This window comes from Poecile atricapillus, chromosome 1, assembly GCF_030490865.1.
Source record: "Poecile atricapillus isolate bPoeAtr1 chromosome 1, bPoeAtr1.hap1, whole genome shotgun sequence".
In the NCBI taxonomy this organism is placed as follows: domain Eukaryota; kingdom Metazoa; phylum Chordata; class Aves; order Passeriformes; family Paridae; genus Poecile; species Poecile atricapillus.
Window position 1 is genome coordinate 154,771,479 of NC_081249.1, and position 23,106 is coordinate 154,794,584.

The following is a 23,106-nucleotide window of genomic DNA, read 5'->3' on the forward strand; positions in this document are numbered from 1 at the left end:
AACAGAAACTGCAGAAAATTTCAGGTCAGGAAAGGGTGTGAAGATTGCTAGAGGAAGGGGATCTTGCTGAAGGAAGCCTTCTAATATCTTAGATAGGAGGAACCACTTCAATAACCTTAAAGCTGCAACTAATGCATTTTATGCATTAATATAAAGCCCAAACCGCAGTAGTCCTTGGCTTTCCATTGTTCTCACTGTGTAAACAAGCCCAATATAAATATTTTTAAAAACTATTTGTCAATTATTATTGGTTTTATTATTATTAGCATGAAATAATAGCAAGTTATTTTTGACCTTTGTTATAATTTAGTAATTCCTTTTTCAGCAGGAAGACTACCTGATGTGGAAGCCTGTAGCTATTCCATACAGTGACAATTAATAACCTTACTATTTGTTTTTACAATGGAATTAATGAGTATTAAAACTTTACCCACCTACTTTAGAACTCTTATCTTTGCAAGCACTTTGAGATATGTTCAGTGTCTAATTTAGGCTGCATTTTTTTTCACCTCTTATAGACAAAGTATAGTTGTTTAGGTTTTTATTCTCCACAACACATCAAGAACAGCAAATATTCTGAGTTAGTGTTTGCAGTGGGAAAGGCAGAGCCTTATCTTGAATTTTTTAAGTACTTCTGAAAACAAATCCTAACTAGAGAGATCTCGAGAACAATATAGTAAATTAACTGTTTATTTATAATCCTTTGGCATGCCATTGTTTAGGTTCCTTGGCCAATAGTCAATAGTTTGATTATTCAAGGTCTGATTTTTTTTTTTTTTTTGTGAATGGAGTTTCCATCTATATTGCTAAATTAAATCTGAGAAACAGTGTTGTAAAACATTCTGCCTTGTAACCCTGTTTGCAGACAGCACTCCCTGCTTCCAAAGATGTTTGTGAATGACTTCTTTCCATTTTTATGCCATCCTTTATACCAATATTGTTGTAAGAAGCTTTTTACTTTAATTTAATCTGAAAACTTTTCTCAGTATTTCGGCAAGAAAAATCCACTAGCATCTTGATGAATTCTCATATCTTTTACTCTTTCTGGAACATGAAGCAGTGTGTTTGTCATCTATTTTTCTATGCTTAAACTTGCTTGCTGCCATTATAATTTCAAAATGAAATTTTATGTTAAAACTATTATGGAAATTGTGTGAGGAACCATAGAACCCATGTGTTTTGATCTCAGTTTTAGTAAGACTATGGTAAACATGTGAGCAATGGGAGATCAACTTGTATTTTTAGTTAGCTGTTCTTGTGTAAATTCAGTGGTTAATTTAGCAAAATACTTCAGACTGGAATGTGCAGTAATTTTTTTTTTTTCTCCTGAGGAGGATAGGAAATATCAGAATCTATACTTTCAGGTTTTGTCTGTTCAAATTTAGCACTCTTAATATGCATATTTAGAGCCATATGCCTTCTTGAGCCTTTGTAGTTTAAAACAGTGTAACAAACTGGAATTCTAAGAATAGCAGAAGGCATGAAGGGAAGGAAGAGCCTGTTAGGGACAAGGATCTGCATTATTCATATACAGTTTCTGAAGAGCTAGCTATGAATTAGAGATTAGAAATACTTTTATTAAGCCTGTAAAATGAATGCTGTTCACGGTGCATGTTTTTTTATATTTTACTAGTCCTGAAAATAAGTCCTGAAAACACTGACTTTGCCCTCCATGACCCTAGGGCTGACTGCAGACAAAGCAGGCAGAAAATTTTCTTGGCATAAAAAGTATTAGCGAAGTCTTTTGGAAGTAGAGAAGTGGCTGAATTTCTTCTTTATTAAGTAAATTACTAATCATAGTTCTGGTGGGATGGGAATAAGAGGAAAAAAAGGCCTGTCTTGAACAGAAGGCTTCCTAAGGTAAACAGCCCATCCATAAAGGGACTTGATAGGATTTTGGCAGTTTTTAGTTTTCTCAGTTAATTTTAAAAGGTTGTCTTTAAGTGCATTGTACTCTCAAGACTCTCAGCTAGCTGAAGTCTTAGTCTAGTTTCTCTCTAGATGATGAGTGCTGCTTGGCTCATTCCCTGGTACCTGTAGTCAAGAGGGTTAAGCTTGAGTATTCTTTACATCTATATTTTTAAAGTTAATGTTTATTTGTAATAATACTTCTGGTTTTGAAATCAAGACTTAGATACTTTACCATGCTAGAGTATATGTTTTTATGTTTACCTTGTTTTTTGTTGAGGACTTCAGCTAATCTTTTGCAACGTGTATTTTGGTGATTGAAGTACTGCAAAATAAAGCAATTTTGCAAGTCAATGCAAGGCAAGTTTGGAATTCTCAGAGTTAAAATGCTTTCCTGCCAAAATATATAAGGAACAGTTGGAGGTTTGGCATTAACCTCTGTTAGGGTATGAGGAGAAGTTGTCTTTGGCAAGAAGCAAGTGGTGAAACCCATGCTGAAAGCTCAACATAAGTGCAGCAATCAATTATACAAAGGCCCACAGATCTCTAGGAAAACTTAAGGATTTCAACGTTATGGTCTTGGGCTTGTGTTTTAATTACTAAAATGAAAACAGTGGTATGTGAACAATGAGCGTTTTGCTCAGCTTAAGTAACAAAACTTTTGTGCTGGTTCTTGTCTTCTTTAACTGTATTTGTTCTTTTTTATGATGATGTAGGAGAAACATACAAAATTGGTTTTGGCTGTGGCTAGATTAGTACTTGCTGCATGCAGTACTATATGACTGCTGTATTGTGGGGCATAGGTGTATTGGGGAGAATGACTGAACTAAAAATATCTGGGGCAAAATCATAATTGCTCTGCCAAAATCTAGGAATTTTGAAATGGTTCACTTTTCTCAGATGCTGTTTAACTAAATTAATAATTTAATGTTTAACAGTTTCTTTAGTGTTTCATTAGAGATATTTTAGAAGTTAATTTTACATGCAAAAAATATGGTAGTCTTTGCCTTGACTAGCAAATATAAAAGTTCTATTCTCTGTGTGATGTATCAGAAAAAAATGCTGTTTTCTCAGAGTGGGAAGCAGCAATTAAAGAAAAGCTTTCATTAAGACTTACTTTTGTTAGAAATAAGACCCATATTTTTTTCCCTGAAGTCAGTTGGTCTTTTGGCAAAGATTGGGTCTTTCGCATAGAACACCTTTTTGTTCAGAACAAGTTCTTCACTTACAAAATCTAGACCAACAACTTCATGAAAATATGGAAGTCTAAAATCAGGAAATAGCATGTTGGTTTTTCTTAAAGCCTTAAAGTTTTGTTTTCAATATACAGGAGTATTTTTTGTAAAGACCATGTAGATAGTGTTACTTGCAGAAGGATTTGATTTAAGCTGTCAGTGGAGAGTTTATGCACTCACATACCCCAAAAAAAAGGAAAATAATGAGAGAGGTATTTTAATAAATAGTGGACAGGAGAGATGCAAAATACATTATACATAATGAGAAATACATAATAAACTTATTGTTGTAACTGTATTGTGAAATTGTAATTTCATGTTTATGGAATAGTCTTGCAGTGATCATCTCTTCTACTCTGCCTTCAGGTTAGTTTGCAAAGGACTTCAGAGTTGGGCTTTTCTCTTTCCTTTTTCTCTTTATTCTTTTATTCTTTATGCTCCATTAAATTTTTTAGACAAATTCTCACTCTCCAAATAGGGGATTAAATTGTTTTCAGGTAGAGTTTATCTAAGAAACCTTTCTGCATTTCTGTGTGCATAATATCAGATGTGATATGGCAGCCCCTTGCAACCTGTCTTCTAAAAGCAGGACAATTATTAGAAAAGAGCATTCTTTACTCCAATTTTGTAGCTATGTCTGATACTTCATACTATGTCCAGGTATTCTACACAGATAATATTTGCAATTTTCATAAAATTTCTGTAGAGTCCTAGTTTATTATTCCATATACCTGTCTGCTTTCCAAGAGAGACACAGAGACTTTTTCTGTCTTTATGATCTTAAATACACAGTCTTGAGTATATCTTGCTTCATTTATTCTGTGATGGTGGAGATGTGTACTGAACACCTTGTGGAAAAAAAAATGGAATTTTTTTTTCCTTTCTTTACTGCCTTAATATATGTATCTAAAATGATCTTTCGTTTGACATTTGACAAAGATGTTTTCACTGACTTTATATATTGTTTAGCTTCAGCTTGGCCCTTTCAGCTGTTGCTCAGCTGAACTGGATGTTGCCTAAATAAATATTTTTGATGTAATTTATGTTTTCATCAGTATTCAGAGATGAATTATGAATTATGGTATCTGATACATTATAATTCTTGTAATCATCCAAGGCTGATTTATCAGTTCCACTGATAAAAGTCCTTCTCAGTAAAAACAAACAAAAAAAAACCCAGGAAAATTCCATATGAAACCATCTTTGATTTGATTGTGTGCAAACCTCCTTTTGGCTAAGATCCTGTGCCAGTAACAAAGGATTCATACTTGGTATGAGTGCCTGCAACTGTAACTTCAAGATTTGATTGCTTGTTAGTCATTCTGCATCATCATGTTTCTTACACAATTGCATTATAAAGATTATTTAGTATCTTTAAATATATGCAGAGGACACCAACTCTGGTGATATGACACCACAGTTCTATCCTGACAATTTCTAAAGAAGTGTGGTTCAGATGTGGTTTGTGTGAGCAGTGCTGAAAATCTCTATACAAATCACAGCGCTCTAAACAAGTGGTGGTTTTACTTCTGTTCCTGTGGTCTTTCAATTACCGTTATATTGGGTAATCCTGTTCCTAACATAATACAAAAAGGATCAAAACTTTTAGAAGTTGAGGGGTTTTTATCTAATAATACTTTTATCATTTTAAAAGTACATTTAATTTTTATTCATTCAATTTGCTGGAGAGGAATTTTAATGTCTGATAGATGCATGATGCAGTTGTGTTTACTGAATGATTGAAATATTAATTGGTTAAAATGTTGCTTGAATATTACTTAAATAACTCTGTTTTGTTGTAGCCGAAAAAGAAAACTAAGACATTCAATCCTCCAATCCGTAGAAACTGGGAAAGTAATTACTTTGGGATGCCCCTACAAGATTTGGTTACACCTGAGAAACCAATACCTCTGTTTGTTGAAAAATGTGTGCAATTCATTGAAGATACAGGTAAGATAGGAGGACTGTTAGAGGAAAGACTTTCCCATTTTGTATAATGAGTAAAGCCTTTCATTTCCTGTTTTAAATTACTTTTAGAATTTTATCATAGAAATAAGTAATTGTGGGCGTGGCACATTTAAAAATTAGAATGTATTTTCTGAATTTTATGCTTAATATGTGATGATTTTTTGACTTCATTTATACAAATACTTAATTACTTTTTGACATATGTCTGAAGTTTAACATGTTCCCTGTAATTTAAAAAACTTGTATCACTTTCTAATGCCAAATGACGTGTAACCCAGTGGCAGGCCAGTCTTACATGTTTCACTATTGCGTTTTATTTCATGTGTTTAAAAGCTCTGAAATCCACCTTTTCCAATTATAGAATACAAAAATTTGAAATGGCTTCTGTCTTGGTATGATTAGTCAGCTTGCTTTCTTGATTTTGAAGGTAAACCAGCTTTTTTCAGAGACAGAAACACTTATTTTCTAAATATTCTGTAATTCTCCATGAAAAAGGTTAAGCTATTTAAGATGTAGTTTCGCAGTTTGATGTAAAATATTAACATATATATGTTTACACTAGAGTTAAATTTCAGAGTATGGTTTTCTCTCTCTCTCCCTGGCTTCCTGGTTCTGTGTTTGTTCCCACTTTCAACCTATTTACTGTGTGACCATGAGGCAAGTAGGATGATTTTGCTGGTCAAACAGAAGACTACATTAGGAGTGGGGATTTGTTTTGAGGTTTGGAAGTGATCTGTGGTTGGGTTTTGTTTGGAGTTTTTGGGGAATTTTTTTGTTTGTTTTTAAAGAGTGTGAGCACTAGTTTTCAGTTAGTGTGTAGATCCTGTTTGCTCTGAAGTTTTGTAAATGATATATTGCTCTATTTGAAGTAGATGACAGTGTGACTGAGCTGAAACATATGCGGGACCATCTTTTGATGTGTGTCTGCTATGGGATGTTGTTTAGTGCAAAGTAAAACAGTATCATTTTTCTAAATTGCTAAAATCTCTGATACAATTTTGGTTGTAAGGTGATAGTAGCAGTTGTAGCAAGAGTAACGCTGAAGGATTTTCTTTCTTATAGTAAAATTCAGTTTTGCTGCCATCTGTAAGAACAGTGTTTCCAAAATAATTACCACAGGTGGTAAGCCTCATAGCTGTTTTTGATGACTTACATACTGCATTATTGCAGTAAAAAAATTAGGTGAAACCTCAGGCCCTGATCTTTTTGTAGTCTGAGATATTAGTATAGATCGGTCTTTAACCTTTACTTTCCATGGATTAAAGGTAAGAGCTGTATTTTCTGCCCTCTTGCTTTTGCTTTTTCCACCTTACCCCGTTAAAAATGGGAAAGAAAGAAGAAGGGCAAGGAATAATAGCAGTCTAGGCAGTTCAATATATATGTTGTGTTTGCTGTTTTCTGTAGCAAAAAAAAACCCAACCCAAAACAAACCATGTAATTTATAGGTGAGTCACTGTCCTTGGTGTTATTTAAGAGTGTCTACATACAGCTGCTATGCATAGCTATATAAAACAAATATTAACTAGTATTGAAGACCAATTTCAAGAGTTTGTAGAATCTAGCAATAACTTAATTTGAGCATGTGTCACTTTCTAAGAATACTTTCAAGCAACAAATTTGTAAGTCCAGTTCTAAAAGTTCTATTTGCTTATAAGTATTGTTGTCTTTGTGGTAAACTTTCAAAAAAAAGGTATTTCTCTCAAAGAGTTTTCACCAGCTTGTGGAGTGAGAGAGAACTATAATAGTGTGGGAACATTATTTGTTGTCTTTTTTCCCCTTGTAATTGTCAAGCCATGTGACCAGCTTAGCACATCTCTTCTCATGACCTGTCTTGGAAAAATAAGATGTTGGGTTAAGCTGCTATGTGCTCAAAATGTAGGGTCTCCACAAAAGTGCTGACTTAGAAGGCACAACTTTCCTTTTAGCTGCGCATATGTTAGTTCATCCTGGAATGCTACTGTGCAAATGGAGAATTTTAATTCTGGCCATAAATGTAAGCTGGATAAACATTGTGCCATCTGTATTGTTTGTGACTGTGAAGACACTAGGTGTCTTCCTAGTTTGGTTAAGCATTTAGAACAAAACCTCTGCTTTTGAGCTGTATTAAAATTTTCTTTCTCCTATTCTGGATTCTATGTAAGTAGCTTTGGTGTTGTTTTCAGCTTCCATACTTGGCTGTGGGAGTTTTATTTCTAGTGTGTATTATTTTTATATTGTATTAACATGCTGTAGGTATTTGAGTTTCAAGCAGGGTTCTGATATTTATTGCCTTTGAGAGAAAAGAATGTTCACTTGCATTGCCTTCAAATCCTGTGCTGAGATAGACTTGCATCATTGACTTTGGGACTGTTTGAGAAAATTCCACAAATGCAGTTTTGGAGATTATCAGTCTGCACAAGGCAAGTCAGGGCCTATTGGCTCCAGTCTGGAGTTCAGGATAGTACCATTCCTATATGATAAATCTGCTTGGCCCTGGGGAGTCATTCAGTACTCATCTGTCTCTTAGCAAGTAAGCCTGCTGTCAGTTTGAACTGCACTGAATACCAGTGTTCATTATCATTGTCTTTTTAATCAAGAAGTGCAGTCTTTTCCAACCCAGCTAATCTGTATATATCTCTTACAGAGCATATAATTCTTTAGCTTTTCCTCTTCAGGTACTTTCATGGTGTTCAGCTCCTTCCTATGTAATTTGGATTGTGGTTGAATTTGTGAAGATGTGATTAATCTCGATTTGAAGGGAGAATCTTAATTTTTAATGTTTCCTCTTTCTGTCTCATGAAATTATACAAGGCAATGCTTTGTACCCACTCATCTAAATTTTGACTGAGGCTAGAAAGCACACAGTGTGAAAAACAGTTTTCTCTATTTCAGATACCTAAATGAGACAATAGTACCTTAAAGTGTCTTTGAAGATTCTCAGTCCACCATAAACTGTAAAGAATTGAGCATAGGCATAAAATACCATCAGACTTCTGTTTTACCATAATGTTCTGGAATATCCTCACCAAAAAAAAAAGTGTGTATCAGTAGAAGAGAGGCAGTTTGGAAAAACTAAAGTAAATTCAGGAGCTTAAAAGTTCTAGCCTTTTATAAATCAACAGATTTTTTTTGTTCTGAAGAAGCCATATTGTTTCTGTCAAGGTAAAGGTTAATCTGGTAAAGATAAGGGATCCTAAGTCTGTGCCTATAGGAGAAGGTTATTGTCTCTGTGTTCCTCTTTAGTATTTTTCAGCAAAAAGCTTTATTCTAAACTGGCTTAGCTTTATGAAGCCAACCAATTTTTGAAATTCAATACAGAGCTTGAATCTCCTTGTAATCTTTTTGATAGTATTGGAAGCAGAAACTGAGGGGCAATTAACTCAGGCTAATACCTGAGTAGATCTAAAGCTGGTAAGGTGTAAATATGTGTTAGAACCTCCATTTCACAGCTGTCTGCACTGTCACTGGTACTGAGAGTATGAATCAGCAATAGCACATAATACTTGGTTTTATTGAAATTTATTGATTAAAAACAAATTATAATACCATGTGAGAACATCTTAAATTTTATACCACTGTCACTTCTGAATAAGAAAGGAGGAAGGATTTACTAAATACTGTAAACAACTTTGCTTCTGTGTTTCTACATTGTCCATGATTATAGGAAAGCCTTTTTTCTATCCAAGCCTTTAATTTTTGAATTAATTGTAATTATAGCAGGATGAGTAATATTTTGTTTGGTTGTCAGAGCTCTTTCTTGGTTCACTGAACAAGATGATCAAAAGATTTTTATTTTTTTCCAGGTAAGTAACTTGCCAATAGTGAATTACCAAGTTTTCCACTAAACATCTTGGTATAAATATATAATTTTTTCAAGGAAACTGATTTTTGGTAAAGATATTGTGATCTTATCTGTAACCTTTTACAGACTATATGGATACTTTCCCGTCACTAGTAACATGTATGATATTTTTGTGCTTTTACCTCTGTCACATCCTTTGCAAATTGCTTTGTAACTTGCCCGTGAGAGCAGCTATTCCAATTGACTGTCATTGGTAGCTATTTTTGGTTATGTGCTTCCGAAAGAGTATTCTGATGATACAGTTGTTCTGGTCTGTTTTTTGCTTTCTCCTGATAGACTGAAGAGAACTTCATTTTGTTGCACCATTTGAAATGAACTTTTAAAGTGTTCTGGTTTTCTGTAAACTAGATTTATGGTAATGTATTTAGCCGGGAAACCAGAGTTTTGATTTTCAAGAGAATTGTAGTGGCTGTTTTTGTATAGAAGTAATGGTGCTATGCTAAGATATGGTAGAAAAAAGATTACCTGCTATTTTTAAATAAAAAAATCCAATGTACACCATTACCTTTTTTAGTACAACTAATTTTTTTTGAAATACAGGATGCAGTCTTGAAATACTTTTTGAAACGAAACTGTTTAGCTGTATGAATGGCATGAATTCTGTGTTTCTCTGAGAGTTGTATGGAGAGAATAAGGCAGATATTCAATATTCTGGGAGATAGGAATGTATTTCTGAAGGCTAATTTAATGTCTTCAACAAAATGTTGATATGGTTTGAGTTTTGTATTTCAGTATAATGGAAAAATATTTATTGAATGTCCAATTGGAAGTGTAAAAAGTGTACATATTTATGCCAACGTTGTCGCTTGAGTGTTTCGTTGGTAATATTTTTATGTGGTTATACACACCTCAAATTCAGTGATGAACTATTTCATGGAGTATTCAGTAACCTACTGTTGTTGATTTTTAAGTTTTCCCAAACTTCAAATAATTCAGGCAAGATGACTTGGGCTTACTGATACTATTAGCATTTGATGGTTTTTTAATATTTCAGTATTTTTTTGCGTTTTGGGTTTACTTTTTATATTCGTTCATGCATTGGTGAAAAGTTTGCTATAGGTTACATTTAATTTTGTTTTACCAAGGAGGGAGACATCAAATTAACATTACAAATTCGAGCAGTTTTGCCATTGAGTACATGTAGTTCTTGATGATATTCAACTTTAATATCAGTATTTTAATGTGTTTTTTTCTCTGAGCTTTCAAATGTTTTTCATTTGTAATAGAATATTGCTATCCATGTACTTCATTGACCAGAGTATAAATTTCAGATTCCATACTTCATAAAAACTGATAACATTAATAGAGTGTTAATTGTAGATAAAATAATTTAGCAAAGAGAAGCTTATTAGAATAATTTGTGTTTTAGTAATTTAGTTACTCAGTTTATGCGAGACGGGGAATGGAATAAAGGCAGAAGAAAGATTTTGACAGAGCTAAATGTCATTATCTCTCATGGTTCCTATGGAGAGCTATAAGAGAAATTAAAAATTGTGTATTTGGTATATGTACAATAATTACTGCTTTTAATATTAATAATTAACATTTTTGTAATGTTGCTAAATTTACAGTTTTGGAGCTAATTAAAGTAAAAGAATATTGCCGCCTTCAAATTTCCTTCAAACCTAGCTTACACCATCGTCTTACATGCTGAATCTGCTGTGAGTCTGGATTTTTACGTTGACAGTATATAGATAAAGCAAAGTTTGTCTCCAGAGAATGAGGTTTAGTAGAAATAGACAAAGAAAATGAGTCAGTAGTGCTTGTTGTGGTAAAAAAGTTAGGTAAATCATTGAAATATATTCCTAGTGGCTGAAAACTGCAGAAATTCAAGATTGATTACCTCCCCTTTTATTCAAGGGGCTTGGGAGAGCTAGAAGGTTTTAGGAACTTGTTGTGTTGGTCAGAGAGAACAGAACCGGACACCCCCTTGACCTGATGTATATGGTTCTGTCACTTCATTTTGGATATTTGTCAGATGTCTCTGAATCAGTGGAGTTCACTGTTTAGAAAAGCAGTATCAGCAAAAATGGTAGAAGTCCTGCTGTGTAGTATTACAGCTGGTTAGTTAAGAGTCATGTGTGCTAAAACAAGTGCAAGGCAGGGAGCAGGAGCAAGGGGAGGACAGAAGTAGTGATTGGTGAGGCAGGGAGTGAAACCATCATTTTCAGTCATTGTTCAGTTAAGTTGACTCAACTGGCCATGAAGCTTTATGTTCAGCAAAAAATGCACACAGGCCATGACTGTTACTCTTGATTCTGGTTTAAATAACTCTACAACGTATTTTGTATCTGAGTGATTCTAGAGTGGGTGGTGTGGTTAATGGATTTAAGACCAGGGTTTCTGCTCAAGGGAACGTAGCCAAGCTGGAGGAATGGGATAGTAGGAACCTGAAGTAATTCAGTGAGGACAAATGCCAGGCCTTTCAGCTAGAATTGCAAGGACTAAACCCCTGCAGTAGTACACGCTGAGCACTTGACTGGGTCCGTATCAGTGCTGATCAAAAGGATCTTGTGGTCGTGGTGGGGAATAGGCTGATCATGCCCTCTGTATTGGACTGTCTCAGTAGAAGGGGCAGACACTACAGCAGCAAAAGTGGTTACTAATTTTTGCTCTACACTTGTTGGACATAAAAGGTGTTGACAAACTTGAGTCTAGCAAAAGAGAATCAGGGGCTGGAGTTCCTAATATGTTGGTTTATTCACCTTTGAGAGAAAGAGGCTGAGGAGGTACCCAGAGGCAGCTTCCCATACCTATGAGGAGGTTACTGACCAGGTGCAGCCAGGCTAAAGAACTGAAGTACATTGTCATTAACATAGGAGGTTCTGATTTAGAAAGAAGGGGAATACTTTTGCTCTGAAGGTTATTAAAGCGCTGGTTCAGATTAGCAAGATTGTGGGGTATGTGAGATATTAAAGGGATATTTAGATAAGCACCCAAATCTGATTTCAGTGTTGACTGTTGTTTTAGCAGAAGGTTGCACTAGGTGATCTCCTGAGAATTCTTTCTGTGATCACTTCAAAATTGACATAGAATAGGTTTCAGTAGTTAGGAAACTGTACACCAGTTTGTGTCTTGTTACTTTGGAATTAATCAACAGAAAGGAAGCAAGCTCAAGAGGGTAAAACAGGCATCATTGCTCCTAATGGAAGACTGACTACCAGACAGGGGAGGAGCTCATGCATTAATTTAGAAGTGTGTGAGAATCACTGAAAACTGTGAAAAAATATGTTTTGAAATACTCATAAAACACATGTTGTGCACTTGAGTTGTATTGCTAATGAGGTATCTCTTCAAAGGAAGCATCATGGGAAAAATATAAAGAATTCCTAAACAACACAGATAGGACCAAGATGCCAGGGTATGATAGTTCTGCTGCTTCACTTACTCCCTCAGCATTCTCCAGACCTAAAGTGACGAAACAGCTATATGCCTGGAAAACTATAATGCTTCAGTTGTCTCCTGTTTTTAATAAAGCAAAGAATGCACCTACCTCTTCCCAGGCATGTTCATAATGTCATATTAATTGTAGTTTTGTATTATTTTTTTGAAATGGGTAGGCCATAAAATATGGGCTTGAGTGGCACTTCATAAAATGACTGAGACCTTGTTTAATAATCAGTTAGTGAAATTATAGAAATGTTAATTCAGCTTTGGAGTGCTTCCTATTATAAGGGTCTTTCTAAAAGTACTGCTTGTTTCCTTACACCGCTCAATGTTTATTGAACATTTCAATATGCTATAAATCATTTTATTACAAGAAGCAGTAAGACACTTATTTTTGGTTCTGGTTTTCAGTGCATGAATTGAATGTCATGGAACTTTAAATGTCAGTGTTAATAAGGACACATTAAATATGTTTTATGTAAGTAAAGTTGGTGTGAGATTCTTACTTAGAGTTTGACTTCTTTGCTCAGTAATTATATGCATTCTAGGTGTACATAGAAATTACTAGTTTGGACCAGCAAATTGGTGGTTCATTAAGTCTTATGTTATAGAGGAGGGGTTGAAAAGAGTTACGCCAGATGAATCCATGGAATAAAAATAGAGAAATATACAGATCACCAAATTTACAAAGATTAAGTGTGGGAATGATAGTCTCAGCTATTGTAGTGGAGAATGAGTCCTGAAAAGTTCCATCGGCCACTGTAGAAGAAGGAATTGAACTGGGAGAGACATACTTGCTGTAATCGTGGCACTTATTTAGAAACACAGACAGAAGATGATAGCAGAGTCTGGCTGTGGATGTTGTTAGCAGACACTCTGTGGCTTTTCAGCAGTCTAAATGTTAGTATAGCTGTTGTCACTTGGGAAAAGGTTTTGAAATCATCATAGACAGCTCTCTGAAAACTTAAACTCTGTTGCTATCAAGCAAGCAAAAAAAAAAAAAGTGTTATGGAGGAAGAAAATTCATGCTATTACATAATGCCATGCTATACGCACCATTTTGATACTGGTAGCAATTTGGTTCAGTCTTTCTCAGAATAGAAAGAATTGGAAAATATAATACATACGGGAGTAATAGTAACTCTTGGATAAAGATACACCAAACTGATTAGCTTAGAACATTTCTGAGGAAGAAAAATGACATAAATTTAAAAAACTGGCGCTGGGAAAATGTAGAGAAGTTAGTTCTTGTTGAGAAACAAAATTATGCAAACTTCAAATACTGAGCATAAACTCAGTGTGCTTGCTAATGTACATTCTGGAATGACAAAACTGCATTCACCATGATGTAAAGAATACAAGTAAATTACTTGAAGGGGTTTGGGTGAATTAGTGAAGGATCAATCCCCATATGGCTATTACAACACCTTATGCAAAAGCCTATGTCAGCCACCCTCTGCAGAAAGCTGGGAGGATGTACCACAAAAAGATTGTTTGTAGGTTTTGGTTTTTTTCTCTCCTGTCCTTTCTATATCTCTCCTCAAGCATATACTAGATAGTGTAGTATGTGGTATGGAAAATGGATATTATAGCAGGTAAATTTTGGTCTTCCCTTCTGCTGAAGTTAGTATGTTCCATGGAAGAACCAAGAATTGTGAAAATCTCTTGGAGCCTAAGAATGGAAGTGTCCTACAGACTGATTATAGGTGCATATAGGTGCAGATCCACCTTGCTCACTTTCTCTGAAATTCTTTGAACCCCATGTGGTGAAGTTCCAGTTAGATGGGATGGAGCCTTGGTCCCAGCTGTCAGCACAAAAGAATGTGCAAGAGGCTCTATTAGGCTCTAGGAGGTACTTTGAGAAAAGAGTCGTCTAGGCAAAGGGGATGTGCACTGCCTTCAAATAAGTACAGATTATGGTGATGTGACGTAAAGAGGATCTAGTTATTTAAACCTAGAGGTGTTGTAAGGCTAGCAGGACAGAGAAGCAAATAAATAATATGATTCTAACATATAATATTACAGCAGTGGTTGTGTTCGGTAAGGATATGTTGAAAATTACAACTGGACCAGAATGCAAGGAGAGTAAGAACATTAAAAAAAGTTCTGAAAAATCAAGAGCCTTGCTGATGGGGGAACCACATCCCTTTAAACCACTTTAAAAAGCTGTCCGAAAAAAGAAATGTTGAGTGCTCTCTATCTCTCCCTCTTTTCTTAGAGATACATATTATACATATGCAAGAAGTTTAAAAGCTAAAACTAGTGAACCACAGGTACTGTAGTGAACTACAGTGTCTGATATTTGATAGAAGGTCTTGATGTAAGAAGCATCAGAGAGACCTGGTTGCATAAGAAAAAGCAACAGAGAATTGGAGCATTACATAAAGAATTCTTGCAGACTTCTAGCTGTTTGTATACTCACAAACAGATTAAACTTGTCTCCTTCTGTGCCTTAGAGAAAGTGTAATGACAATTGGCCGTATCATGAAGCATGACTTTCTAGAATATACACAAACAAGAAAAATTTTGTTGAGGAATTCAGGAGACAAATTTAGTTAGCCTAATACAGAAGTGCAGCACTTCACTATTTCTTGAAGATGCCTAAATTAATTAGGCATTTCCTTCTTTAACCTGGAAATTTTCAGAAGTACTATAAGTTGTCTTTCTTTGTTTCTTAGAGCTGTAGCGTAGATACCACACTAGAGCATATGTCTCCAGAGCAGCCAGTTCAAGTATTCAAGGTTTATACACTCCTACTAAACAGTGACTGGGTAAGACTTCTCAGAAACTGCTGTAGCAGCACATGCAGTTTCCTTTGTGCAGAAAGACATTGAATAGTAATTGGATAAAACAAAGACTATCCTGGGGCTGTAGGGTCTCCAGCAGAGAATTCTCTCATACTAGACAAAGAGAATCTTGATCTAGCTTGTTCTTATCTACCAGTGGTCTTTTGTATTTATTTACAGCTTCTGGAAGAGGAATATAAAGTGTTTCTGGCTGTGATCACATGTAACACATTTGGGGTATTTTTTTTGAAGGCAGGTTTGAAACTCCTTTCAAGGTGTGGAAATCACTGAATCATTGAAACCGCTTTTTGCCCTGTGCCCACCAAATTTTACCTCCTTGTGGTGTTCAGCGATAACAGTGGACAAGGCTCAGGTTTTTTTGAAGGGACTGTTCAGGTGTATATTTACAAGAGGAAAACTCTTGGCTATGGAATTGGAAAGCTAAATGATGGACATGAAAATTTATTGAAGAAATGCTTATTAAAATATCCTTGATGCAGCCAGTAAAGAGACATGTTTTGTTGTTGAGACATTAAGAAGGAAATAATCCTTCTGAACCAGTCAAGTGCTTTCTGTGCTTTGAACGCTGTAATAGGATTCTTAATGTTTCTTGGTAACTTAAAGGACACATTTGGTGGATAATAGTGTGACAGAGCAGTTAAGTATTGATATGATGATCTAAAATACATTCAGTTATTGACCTATGATGGCAAAAGGCCAAGAGATTTCATCAAGCTGTGAAACCTGGAAATTTTTAATAAACCCATGTAGTGTTACAGACATCTAATATATAGATAATTTTGCACCCATAAAGGTAACTTGAAGAATTAAGGATCTATAAATTGTTTATATTCCTTAATAGGTTCTAAATTAAAGACGGAAAATACCTTGGGTAATGGTGTGATTATTAGGATGGACTTTTCATTCAATGAGTAGCTGTGGGCAGAAAATGATAGCAGAGTGGTAGGAAGCATGATCACTGGAATGGAGTGTGCAAGTGCGTGTATGTGATAATTAAGGTGTACTGTTCAACGTTCGCCTTGAAATGCTGATGGAATTACGATGACTGTAACGTGGTAAAACAAAGTAATAATGAGAAGCTTGAGGAATGTTGCTTCCTAACACCTTTTTTCTCCCTTTTCCCCCATCCCTTAAAGAAAGACTTGTAAATGATGTGATAATATACTATAGGTAAGAAGTGAGGAGAAATGGATTCAAAGATTATAAAATATAAATTGTTAAAGATTAAGTTATTATCATATACAGAATTGTGTTACACAGTGAAATAAAAAGATGAGGATTCTGTTATTACAAATGCTTGTTTTGTTGGTTTTTTTTTTCCCTGCAGAGTATTTTTAGTGTGTTGTTGTTTGCCATAATAAGTTAAGCCCAAACTGTGAAGACAGTTTTTAAAAACATAAATGTGGGTACCACAGAATTTAGGTTTTTGATTATTAAAAATCACAACAGTCTTAATAGAAATCAGTAAGAGAATTATTCAACAAATATCTGCCTCAGAGTCTTGTTATCCTACAATGTCATTTCCTCTGATTGATGTTAAATGGAATAGTGGACTCAATAGACAACTGACATTTTGTGTTTTGCTAGTCCTATATTGTTGTAATGGTTAATGTGTTAACTTTTTAGGCACTTAAGAAATGTATTCCTAGTTTTCATTTCTGAATTAGTAGTTATAACTGGTTCTGCTTTGCTTTATAGTATATAAGCTTGTTTTTTAATACTTATTTTTCCTCCTCTTCTAAGGATTATGTACTGAAGGCCTGTACCGTGTTAGTGGGAATAAAACAGATCAAGACAACATTCAAAAACAGTTTGATCAAGGTAATTAGATTTTGTTATTTAAAGCCAAAATACAACATGGATTCTCTGTAGATTTATCACAGTGCAATATAAAAGGATTGCACTTTCAAACCAACTTCCATAGCACTGTGTCCTTAGTGCTCTGGTGGGTTGTTTTGGTATAGTCCAGGTTATTACCAGTGAAGCTCCAAGGGTGAGAGGGGAATCTTGTTGCAGCTGGCTTAACCACTCTTATAATATTATCTAAGTGGCATTTGAAGGTTTGAAAGAGTTTAAGTGCAGTTTTAGCTGCTCCTTGTGTTAACAGTTCATCAGTCCTAGGCATTAAGGCATTCCCTTCTTCTTCTTATGCCCCACAAATAGTAATTCTTGATACTTTAATAAAAACTTTCTTGAATAATACGCATTAACAATGAAGTCTGAATAATTTCTAACATAAATTTTTTTGTCATTGTAGAATGTAATGAAATGTGATTGGTAGTTTAAGCTGCTCACTTTGATGCGTTTATATTTTAAAATGAAAACATTTATTGAAAATTCTTGTATGTTAATAATGAAGTTGAGTCTGTGAAAAAGAGTAAAATGTCTTCTAGATGTTAAAGAAAGTAGAAGTGCTATTTCTTTATTATGCCTTGCTTTCCTGTTCAGCAGCATTTTGGGAAATAGAATTTATAACTTCTTACTAGGCAAAATTGGTTAATCAGAAGCCAGTTAATGACAAATACAAAATCATTCAAAACTTCATGGAGAATTAGACAACTTTATTTTTCTGATTTTCTACTGTTTTTAAATACTGTCAGATTTTCTTATATTTGATTTCTTGTAGGTTGGTGTGATAGGTTATCAATAAGTTCACCTTTTCCTTCCTTATTTAATAATCATTTGGCAAAATTTTAGTTAACAGTGTTTTGAATAAATTCTTGTTTTCATAAATTATTATAAGGAATGATAACAGTAGGTTTTACTTAAACTACTACTTTTAAAATTTTGTTTTTCAGATCATAATATCAGTCTAGAATCAATGGGAGTAACAGTGAATGCTGTGGCTGGGGCTCTGAAAGCTTTTTTTGCAGATCTGCCAGATCCATTAGTTCCTTACTCATTGCATCAAGAGTTGTTAGAAACATCAAGTAAGTAACAAGCAACATTTTCTTGATTTAACTGTGTTATTTCCATTGTCCTTATTTCTATTTTTACTTCATTGTAAGTTGAAAGGACTATCTTCACTGGATATTTTTTTAATTCCTTAGACACTTATATATTTTTAATATCCTTTAAAATTAGAACAACTATATATGATGAGATGAATGTAATACATTTATTTTTCAAAATAAGTTTGTAGCTTATTTCTCCTTTTCCTAGAAAATTCAATTGGGAGACAGCTACTTATTTCCATTTTTTAAGTGATAAAAATTATGAAAGCTCATGGAGCAGCTTTGCAGTTGTTAATAGGAAAACCCCCTTGAATTTATGAAGTCTTACATTCAAAGTAGACTTTAAAAATCAGACACATCTATGGGATATTATGGTAATTCTCTAATTCTTAGTTTTTTTTCAAGTTCTTTTTGAACTCTTCTAAGATGAAGAGTTAGTACTCTCATCTACTATACTATAATACTATTTCATAGTATTCCTGTCTTTTTTTAAATGAGTGTCTCGTATTGGCAGCAAGCTGTTCCACAGAGCGACCACCGCACTTTTTACAGAGTACGACTGTGACGTACAGTATTCCAAAGTATATTTTGCTCAAAACATGGAAGCATTAGTGTAAGCCTAAGGCTTGGGCCTGGACTTGATTAATATATAGCCATTAGAAATTTTTGTATTTTCTGATTATATCTGTAAATAGCTATTTCTAGTATTTTTCCTGTACTTTTTAAGGCATGTTACTTGTTTAATGTAGTTACTTTGGTTTTATTTTTTCTTAAAAGTATAACAGTTAAATTCCAGTCAAAACTTAAAATAGCTTAGAATATAAGTATAATTAGTGTTTTAAAATGCCATTAATACTGCTTTAAATTTATATTTGGGATATTCTGGACTGTATTTAACATTTTTTTCTATGATATTATAGTAGATCAAAGTTGTTTTTAGCAATGCAGTCAAGTAATAGTGAGGAACTTGTATTCCTTTTTATGGTATGAATCATCATTGATTAGAAGTGTATTCTGCAGAATATATGGATCCCCACAGCATTAGTTGCTGGGTTTTTTTAAATAAAATTGTTACTCTATTTTCTATTCCTTTCCTACATGTTGATTATTTCCTGTTTGAAGCATGAACAATGAATGCCCTTTGGGCCTGTGAAGAATCCTTGTACCTCTTTACGCAGCATATTTAAAATAGCTGCACTAGCCCTATTCGTGATTTTTTTATTATTTGAATAACAGTGAAGTTTAAGAGTATTCTAGGCTCATGTGAATGTCTTTCTGTCATAACATTTTGCAAGTAGAGAGAACTCCAACAGGAAATGACCCTGTCACATTGTTATTCTACAGGTTAACAGTAAGCTAGTCAAGTAATTATTTGCTGAACACAGACAATTCTACTTAAATTCAGAAAAATATTTTTGTGCTGAGTTAAACTTGCAGTGGGTGTACTTCATGTGCTTAGAATAACCAGGACAAACTCTGTAATAAAAAAGTTACTCTGTGAAAATAGGAATTTTATTAAATATTTTCTCACTTGATATTTCTCTGTGGGTATCTTACCTATACCATTATACTAGGAAAAAGACTTAGCAACACTTTATTCAGTATGTCTTTCTAGATGTGTCAGAAAATGTCACTTATTTCTATAGAAATCATGGATAAGACAGAACGGCTACACGAGTTAAAAGAGATTGTGAAGAAATTCCATCCAGTGAACTATGATGTCTTCAGATACATAATAACACATCTAAACAGGTTTAGTATTTTTCAATTTTATTTAAGTTGTAATAGTTGCAAAAAAGATTGTGTTTTTAACAATGAATTATCTACTAGAATTGAAAATGTGAAAAAAGAAATTAGGAGTTACAGTTGATTAATAAAGCCTTAGAGATTTGTTTCTCACATATTATTGACATATATTTATCTGGCATCATTGCTACTATAAAGTTATAAGAATGTTGTACATAACAAAAGCTTGGAAGAATAACTTCACCTAATTAATATTAACTATGCACCTAATTATAACTATTACAGATCCTCCCCCCAGGAAATAATAGCTATTAAAATTATAGACTAATCTAGGTTTTAAGGAATTTGAATCATTTGGCCTAAACATCATCTTCCCTCTCTCCCCCTTCCCCCCTCCTGCCAAAACAGGGCTAGCTTCAATCAAAATGTATATATAGAATATAGAGCCCAAATCCTGTGCTCAATAGTAAAATGTAAAACAAAGCTCTAAGTAACAGTAAATTGGTTACACTTTCTTCTTAAATTTTGCCTCTTGCATGGAAATTTAATGTTTTTATATTTAAAAGTTATTTCCATATTACTAAAATAGTGCTAATAGATATCACATCATGATCTTGAGCCTTTACGTGTACAATATTGTCATAAAAAGCCGAAAAAGACCAACTTACTCGTGCTTCTTATTCAGCTAAAATGAAATTATTCTCTGAAATCCATAGAATGAGATTAACTGTATTATTGTTGAGGTTATAAGGGATCTTTGGAGATTGTTTTGTTCAACCCCATTGCTTTGACAGTCAATTACAACAGACGGCCCAGGATGGTGTCTAGTTAGGTTATCAGTATCTCCAAGAAGTGAGACTCCAGTCTCAGAACAGCCTGTTTCAGTGCTCAGTCACCCTCACAGTAAAAAGTGTTTTCTTATGCTAAGAGACTTTCCTGTGGGTGTTTGTGCCTGTTGCCTTTTGTCTTGTCACTGAACACCACTCAGAAGAGTCTCAATTCATCTTCTTCACACCCTCCTATCAGATATTTAAAACCAGTGATAAGACTTTGAGATTTTCTAGGCTAAGCAATCTTTACATTCTCAGCTTTTTCTCATCTGAGGGACCTTTGATCTCTTAATAATCTTCTTCCTAATGTCCCTTCATTGGGCTCACTCCAGTGTGTTCATATGTCTGTTGTGCTGGAGAGTCCAGAGCTGGATCCCAGACTCTAGATATGACCTTTGCAGTGCTGGCTAGAGGGGAAAGATCAGCTCCCGAAACCTGCTGGCAGGCTCCTAATGCAGCCTAGGGTGCTGTTGGCTGCCTTTGCCACCTGGCTGACTTCTGCTCAGTTTGTTGTCCGTCAGGACTTTCTTGTCTCTCTCTGTGCAGTGTTACTTTTGAGCCAGACAGTTTTGTGTATAGACACATATGCAACCTTTACATGATATTTAATTGTTCTGGACTACTGTCCGTGTGTTTCTGTTTCTGCAGGTATTTGTAATGATCTAACTGAGCTTTGTAGTACAGGGGTAGAAATAAGAACCTTTAACTTTCCTACTTAGTCATCAGGGAGAATGTAGGTACTCTCTATTTTTACACTTCTCATAGAATGTGTAAGATTCTGGGATTTAAGTGCCTGCTTTTGCACTTCTCTCTATCACATATGCAACTTGTTTAACTTTTATAAAGTTGTCCATTTTCCTTCTCAGGGAAATGGAACAATTTTTCCATTGTACTCTTGTCCAATACAAATTCAGTTCTAAAACAGATAAAACCATATCAATGAACAAATGCCCATATTACAGAATTTCAAGATGCGCTTGCAAGTATCTAAAGTACAACTGAAGATCTCAGTCTTGACACAGTTACTAGTTATCTGAAATGTTAACTCTTAATTAACCTGATAGATATTTTCGTGGAAGAGTGGCAGTCTTGGAACTGTCAGAAGTCTTTGTCTGGTCACTTGTTGGTAAAGCACAGCTGAATGTACAATGTTAAGTACCTGGATTGCTGCAAGTAAAAGAGCTAAACATAATTTTAAAAATTCCTGAGTAGATTCTAATGTGTGCATATCTACAAACAAATGAAACATATTAATTCATTGAATTTACTGGAGAACATCAGTGATGTACATTGGCCTTTGCTTTCTGGTCTGGTCCTCTATTAATGATAAGTGATTGCGGGTTGATGGTAACAAACTTTACTGCTTTTTCTTAAAGAAAGGCTGTCATGTTTTGTCTCATTTGCAGTGTCAGGTAGTTGCATTCCATTCAACAAGAAATCTGCTTAGATGTAAGCAATTGCATATATAGAAAGAGGTGGTTACAGTTGTGTACAGGATCTTAAAGGCAACTTTTAGCTAAATTTTTGTCAATCTGTATTTATTTTTAAGAGATTAATTCATAGTGAGTTAATGCTGATATATAATTAAAATGGAAATGTTGTTTGCCAAATTAATTGTTCATTTAATGAAGTAAAGCAGTCTTCTACATGATGAAAGAGCTCTCATCACAAGCTAATGTTATAGATGCTTTGTTTTTACATCCTAAATCATTACAGTAAAATATGTGCTATTGTATAGTTAGTAATGATTGGTGATTGATAATATTTTGGTGTGTCCACAACCACAGGACCTGATTGTTGAAACAAAAGATACAAGTATTATCCACATTGTATGAGACCAGTAACCATGAGAATTTAATAAATGGCAACAGTGAGATGAATTTTTCATTAGTGTTATAAGCACCTTTCTGAGCATTTCAGGTAATTGTGTTGATTAACTGTAAGAATGAGCTCTTAAAACAGGATAGTGTTGGATTGACATTGGCTTTTTTGATAGTAGTTGTGTTTTATACACATTCCTTGGTATCAAGACCATTCATACATAAGGACTAATAATGGCGTGATACGCTTCTGAAGTCAGTGTACAGCTTTTAAAGTCCGATCAGGGTGGGTTTACAGTCTGAAATTCCTGAGACTTGGCAGTGGAGGAAGTGGGCAGGATCAAGAGAGACACGTCACTTTTCATTTTGAGTGAGCATAGAAGAAGGTAAATGGGCATTTGCTGAGCACTTTGAAGATTCTGAAGTAGTTAAAGCAAGTTTGAGAGGAGAGCAACATACAGGTTTGGTAGGATTTTGTTTACTCTTAGAAAGTACAAAGGTAAAGTTGAAGCACAGGAGGGAATGTGGTTGATTGTTCATTTTGTTTAATCTGGTTGTGAGCTGTTGTTGGGGAAAAGGTGGAATGCCTTTCTTTTTTTTTCTCACCTCT

At 34.5% G+C, this 23,106-nt stretch overlaps 1 protein-coding gene across 2 annotated transcripts in view; it reads left to right on the top strand.

Moving 5' to 3' along the window:
- The window catches only part of ARHGAP5 (Rho GTPase activating protein 5), a 47,350-nt gene that overhangs the window by 19,268 nt on the left and 4,976 nt on the right, over nt 1-23,106 (top strand). The window contains exons 4-7 of one of the 2 annotated variants that reach the window (XM_058839236.1): nt 4,946-5,093; nt 16,890-16,967; nt 17,945-18,076; nt 19,747-19,852. In XM_058839236.1, coding sequence (XP_058695219.1) covers nt 4,946-5,093; nt 16,890-16,967; nt 17,945-18,076; nt 19,747-19,852 — 464 coding nt within the window. The remainder of the gene's footprint in view (nt 1-4,945; nt 5,094-16,889; nt 16,968-17,944; nt 18,077-19,746; nt 19,853-23,106) is intronic. The other variant, XM_058839246.1, reaches the window with a different exon arrangement.